Genomic DNA, 6,906 nt, shown 5'->3' on the forward strand with positions numbered 1-6,906 from the left:
ATCCACTCTGCAACCCTCATTGCATACTCCTACGATAAAAATAATGCCCTAAAATATAATACTTTTAGACTATTCTCTCCCCCATAGACTTCAATGCCGTCGCTCTCTCCATTCTTAACAAGGAACTTCTCAGTGATTGAGGTTAAGCTGGCATGAGAGTAACACAGAGGAGAAAATAGAAACGATTCCCTCTGTATCTCAGAGTAAGGTGCAATGTTTGTTGTTATGTGCCGTCGAATTGCTTGCAACTCATAGTGACCCGATGTACATTTCATCTTATTTTTTCCTCGTGACTCTGTGTACAACTTATGGCAAACTTGTAAAAACTGAGTATCAAAACAGGGAGTTAATTCTCAGGGCTGTAGTCTCCCAGCCTTCACTTTCCCCACCCTCCACCTCAACAACAATACAACAAATGACCACCCACATGTCCCTATCATTTTTGAGTCATGGGGGAAATGGGTGGGTGGGTAATTAAGTGTCTATAGTCACATGCATAACTAAAATTATACCTTCCCAAAATTACCATCTTACAAATGTGTCCTTTTGACAACTGCTTTAAGAAGCTCTGTCCTTATTTTTAGCCATTATTTTATTTTAGTTTTTAGGAAAAGGAGGAGGAAATTACTACTAGTGAGTGCATGTAAGTAGTCCTTTTAAATTGCTATTTTTAAACTCACTTCCTCCGCAAAATTATGTGACACCAATTATTTCAACTCTTTGTAAATTATATCAGAATTATGTGTCATTACTATTAATTAGACTCTTCTTCTCATACAATGCTGCACTAATTCATGGTTCGTACACAGAAATACTGCTATTTTCACAGGTGATTTCAAGCCTGTAATACTATGCTACTCTAAGTAGACATTCCTATTGTTGTTATGGAGCTGACTACAAATCATGGCAACCCTATCAACAACAGCTCTGAACTTTGTCCTGTTTTGAGCTATCTTACCATCTCTGGGACATCTGGCCTATCTGTATCAATCCATCTTTTTGAGGGTCACACTTTGTTCATATGACCCCTCCACATTTCCAAGGATGATGTTCTTCAAGGACTAGCCCCTCCTGACAACATACCCAGAGTACATGAAACAGAGTTTCACCATCCTAGTGCCAAAGGAGCACCCCAGTTTCACTTTTTCCAGAAAAGACCTATTTGTTCTCTTGGTAATCCATGGGAATATTCAATATTCTTCTCAAGAACAACAGAAAGGCATTGCTTTTTCTTCTGTAATCCTTTCTCATTATCCAGCATTCAGATGCAGAGCAAGCAATGAAAAAGACCATGGTTTGGATTAGGTTAACTTTAGTCTTTAGACCAATACAATTGCATGTTAATACTCTGGACAGGTCCTTAAAAACAGATTTTCCCAATGCAACTCAACTTTTGATTCCATAACTGCTGGTGTCAAGGAACCGCAGATCCAAGTAAGAGTCAACCACCTCAATCATTTCTCCATCCATCATGATGCTGCCCAATGGCTTGTTGGTGAGCATTTTTGTTTTCTTTAATTTTATGTTGTTTATTTATAGTTTGAATACATTGTTTGTTCGGTTTGTTTTTTTTTTTTAAATCCTTCCCATTTCCTTAACCCTCCAAGGATTTTTGTTTACTTGATGCTTAGATGCTGTATGTAGCCCTCAATCTTCTGCAGTAGTGCTTCAATTCCTCATTTTTGGCAAGCAAGATGATGTCATCAACATAACACACACTATTAATGAGTTTTCATTGGATCCTGATGCTACACTGTTGTCATAAAGTCTAGCTTCTCAAATGATCTATTCAACATATATATTGAAAAGATATAGAGAAAGGATGCATCTTGATGGATACCTTTCTTGATTTTGAACCATGCACTGTTCCCTAGCTCTGTTTGCATAACCACTTCTTGGTTTAGGTCTAGGTTTCACATGAGCACAATTATGTATTCTGGGATTTGCATTCCTCTCAATGTTAGCCATAAATTGTTACGGGCCACATAGTCAAAGGCCTCTGCACAGCTGGTAAAATACAAGCAGCTATTCTTCTGTTCTTCTCTGCTTTCAGCCAAGATCCACTGAACATCATCAGTGATATACCTGGTGCCATGGCCTCATGTAAATCCGGCTTTAATTTCCGCCAGTTCTCTGTCAATGTACTATTTTAGCCATTTTTTTTTCATGAGCTTTAGCAAGATTTTGCTTGCATGTGATAGTGATTACATTGTTTGATAATGTCCACATTCTACTGGATCACCTTATTTTGAGAATGGGAACAGATATGGATTCCCCCCCAACAATGACTAAGGAGGATAGAAGGAGAATTGATACCTTTGAGCTGTGGTGCTGGAGGAGTATTGAGGGTACCATGGACAGGAAAACAAACAGATTCATCCTGGAAAGGATCAGACCGGGCTGCTCCTTGGAGGTGAGGATTCTGAGGCTCTGTCTAATGTACTTTGGACATGTTGTGAGGAGAGACCGGTCCTTGGAGAGGGACCTCATGCTTGGTAGGGTGGAGGGACAGCGCAGGAGGGTAAGACCCTCTTTGAGGTGGATTGATTCAGTGACTGGGGTTATCGGGATGGGTGTATCAGAGACGGTGTGACTGGCACAGACCAGAGCAGAGTCTAAAGCTTTGTACACAGGGTCACTATGAGTCGCAAGCGACTCGAAGGCACACAACAACAACAACAACAGCCAAATGGCTGTCTCCTATGTTTCTTGGTACAACCTGGTGAGCACATTCAGGGCTGCATCTGTTTGTCAAAATGTGTCAGCTGGTATTCCATCAATTTCTGGGGTCTTATTTTTTGCCAATGCCTTTAGAGCAGCTAGAACTTCTTCCTTTGTTACCACTGGTTCTTATTCATATGCTACTTCTTGAAATGGTTCCACGCCAGCAGTTCTTTTTGGTGTAATGATTGTGTATTCTTTCCATCTTCTTTTAATGCTTCCGATATCATTCAAGATTTTGCCCAAAGCATTTTTCAATATTGCAATTGAGGCTTGAATCCATTTCAGCTTGAGAAATGCTTAGTGAATTTTTCTCTTTTATTTTTTTTACTTTAGGTCTTTGCACATTTCGTTATAAAACTTTGTCTTCTCGAGTTGTCCGTTGAAAGCACCTATTCAACTCTTTTACTTCATTTGTTTCCTTTATTTTCATGTCTCAGTGCTCTAGTGCAAAATATTTATTAAATACTGCTGATTTTATCAATGAAAAGTTGGAAAGAATATAGACACCTGGAATTTTGTTTGCATTTTATATATCTTTAGAGTCAGAGGCTTGCATACACACAGAGAGACAGGTTTCCATATTGCAAATATATAAGGTAATATTTTATCAAATACTGTATACCACCACTGTTACACAGTAGGACAGATACAAGAGACTGGAGAAGAGAATGGGGAAAGAGTGGATAGATAATGAACACTGCATTAAAACAGATGACAAGTGGAACTGTCCAAAAGGAAAATATGATTATGCATTATATGTATAAGAGCAATCTGGTACAATGGGTGCATTGTGGGGTGGGATGGGTGAGGGGAAGCAGGGAAGATAATGTGCAACAATGAGTAAAACACTTTTTAAAAAAAATATCTACAATTATTACTCATGCACAAATGGTAAGATAATATTTATCAAGCTGAACAAAGTATCTTATAGAGCATAATTTCAAAATAATCCATATACTCAACGGGAAACTAAAATATATCACTATTTAAATTTAAAGTAAATGTATTTTGTTAGACTGTTTATTTTCCTTCAAAATAAAAAAAAGTACTTCTTCCAACAAGATATTGAGATTAATTTCATGAAACAAACAACAGGATAATTAAAGAAATAGAAAAGGAAAATAAAGAAGTAAAAGATGTAGAAAGGAGTAGAACATACTTGTGTAAGCTCAAAATGAGCAAGACACCATGCACATATATTTTGGGTGAATGAAGTCAAGATATTTTTTCCTTTAACACAAAATGTTAATTTTAGTAAGAATCATTCATTAGAATAAAAGTAAGCAAAGGATGATTACAGCAATCATTCCTGAGTATAATATTCATATGGCTATCACAGAGTACATTATTTTCAATTCACTTGTTAAAATGAGAATCTCTATGGGAAACAAGAACAAATAAAAGTGAAGCACTGCAGGAGAGATTGCATTATAAAAGGTGCTAATTAAATAGCTAATAATATAATGTAATTAACTGTTTTATGGGGTTTTTTTTAGCAGGCCATGGTACCCTCATTAATATTTCATTTTAAAGGTTTTACATTGCAATTCTGAGCACTGTTAACAGCAGCTAAAGATTAGATTTTAAATGCTTCAAAAATTTTTCTATTTCTTTTTTTTTCTTAAATAGTATCTGAAAACACAACACAGAGAAAGCAAAGCAACCTTAATGTGGCACAGAGCCAGGGGTTAAAATGTTTATCTCAATCACTCAAGTCAAGCTAACATTTAGAAAATGCTAGTAAATGGAACTAGGTTTGAAAACAGGCAATTCTAAAGTGTTTAATTTTTCTATCCTCCCTAGCTTGCTTAAAGATGTTCCTTTTCACTTGACAGAGGCCAAAAAGTCAAATTTATCTTAATTAATAAAATAATTTTAAAAGATGCCAAAACAAAAGTCATAACATAAGTGGGGAAAAGAAATGTTTTCAGGACAGTAACACTTTCTTTCATTGCTGTTGAGTTGGAACTGACTCATATCTGACCCTCTGGTGAATTTTCAGAGGCTGTGTATTGCACTGGAGGAGACTGCCCATCTGTTTTTCCAAGTTGCTGCTGGTAGAGTCCAACTGCCAGAGAGTAAACCTTTGGATGAGAAGTGCAATCCTCTATGGACTATGCCACCAATAATAAAGTAATGAGATTACAGTACTAGTACTCCATTTTCACAACTTTGTACATAAGAACATTTGCCATTGCTCTGTCTTGAACCATATCTATTAATGACTCTGTTAATAATTATCAGGAGGCAAGATTTGCATTTCATTTCAGACTTTAACTCAGATGTACTTGAGAAATTTAGGATCATCAAACACAATGTGGGTAGGAGCACTGCTACCTAATAAAAGCAGCAGTGATCTGAACTGAGAAACTCTTCATCATTTATTATTAAGTGTTACCTCTTGAGGAAGTTCTAGTTTAGAACGGTCAGTTCCTTCTTTTGACTGAAGGCCCATCAGATAAGGAACAGGAGCATCAAGAAAATGTAGCAGAGAAGCAGGGAGAATAGGCACATAAACATGCTGCCACTGAAATGGGAACAAAAGTGTGGTGATGCCTTCCGCCACAGTCATCAAGCGCTGGTAATCTGCACAGAACAAGGAAAAAACGGAGGGGAATATTCCAAGTAAAAACACAAGCACTTTATTAAGCATGAAAATAAAACTTCCTGAAAAACTTTCTATATTACAAAACAGTAAAATGGCTTTCTTATGATCATGCAGGAAACAGGTCAGTTCTATTCCATCATAACTAAAGAGCTACATGGTTTCACTTGAATGACTACTGCCAAGGGGCTGTGAGCAGGTGGAAAACATCATCACACTGTTTGCTTTTTTTACAATCACCTATATATGAACACACATCCTGTTACACTGTTGAGTAATCAAGAATTAATTCAAAATACTCAAAATGTAATGTATTATTAGTGATCATTTTTCATACACATGCATATTTATAAGATTGCTAGGTGTTTACTTAATTGGTTATATTTATGTTAAGTCTTCATTTTATGGGTACAGGCTTTTTGTTGTCATTACTGTGTTTCGCTTTGTTTTTAAATAAAATTATCACATCTAAGAACAAAATTAAGCCATACTAGAAAATTAAAGGCTGGGCTTTGTTGGTTTTTTTTGTTTGTTTGTTTATATAAATTCATTTACTAGAACTAAAACTGGTGTAATAGTAAAAAGTTTTTAAAAGAATTCTGGTATGGATGCTTTATATAGACACATGTACACGATCCCTAATTAAAACTCTTGTAGGCTTTTTTTTCCCCAGCAAAATATATAAGCAGTTCCACTAAGGGAGAGAATCAAAGAATTTAATATATTGCTTACATAAGAATTTACTGATAAGGAAATGACAAAAAAGAATGGTAAAAAACTTTCATTACCAAAAAATAATGAAATATTTATGATAAAAAAGAAAATAGGTCATGTCTCTCCAACCATAATTAAAGAGCTACATGGTTTCACTTGAAGGTGACAAGGGAGAGCAGGCAAACAAGTCTGTCTTGGAGGAAATGTAACCAGGGTGTTCCTTAGAGGCAACGATGAGTGAAGCTTTGTCTCATATCCTTTGTACAAGTTAACAGGAGGGGCCAGTTCTTGGGAAAAGATATGCTGAGAAAGGTGGAAGATCAAAGAGAAGAGGACCCTCAACAGGCTGGATTGTTCAGGTCTGCTGTTTACAGAGCTACTATGAGTATTAGTTGACTCCACTGCAACGAACAAGTGCAGCAATTTTTCAGAGGAAGAAGTTTTTCCTATTCAGAAATGAAGATGTTAATTTAAAACCACATTTCCTGAAAGTCCCATAGTCTATTAACTATATTCTTGCATAGGCACATGATAAGGAATCCAAATTCTCATTTATAAGCAAAGGCTACTCCTCAGCACATTGGAACATGTTACCAAGTAACTCCAACTATACACAAGCAAACTTCAATCAGAACTATTTGGAGACAAAAATTATATTTTACTCTCTCCATAGAAGATTTCTACCAACTTCTGCACTCAGAAATTGATCAAACACGCAATCAAGATGCATTGATAATAACAGGCGACTGGAATACAAAAGTTGGGAACAGGGAAGAAGGATCAGTAGCTGGAAAACATGGGCTCAGTGAGAGAAATGAGGCTGGAGATAGAATGATAGAGTTCTGTACATTCAATGATTTATT

The 6,906-nt window shown here is 36.3% G+C and overlaps 1 protein-coding gene across 2 annotated transcripts in view; it reads right to left on the bottom strand.

The window, feature by feature from the left end:
• The window catches only part of DENND5B (DENN/MADD domain containing 5B), a 234,482-nt gene that overhangs the window by 89,658 nt on the left and 137,918 nt on the right, over window positions 1-6,906 (bottom strand). For both annotated transcript variants that reach the window (XM_006895083.1, XM_006895082.1), the window contains one exon: window positions 5,123-5,310. In XM_006895083.1, the coding sequence (XP_006895145.1) occupies window positions 5,123-5,310 (188 nt within the window). The remainder of the gene's footprint in view (window positions 1-5,122; window positions 5,311-6,906) is intronic.

Source organism: Elephantulus edwardii, unplaced genomic scaffold (genome assembly GCF_000299155.1).
Source record: "Elephantulus edwardii isolate Elephantulus edwardi_28Jun2011 unplaced genomic scaffold, EleEdw1.0 scaffold00157, whole genome shotgun sequence".
Lineage (NCBI taxonomy): Eukaryota > Metazoa > Chordata > Mammalia > Macroscelidea > Macroscelididae > Elephantulus > Elephantulus edwardii.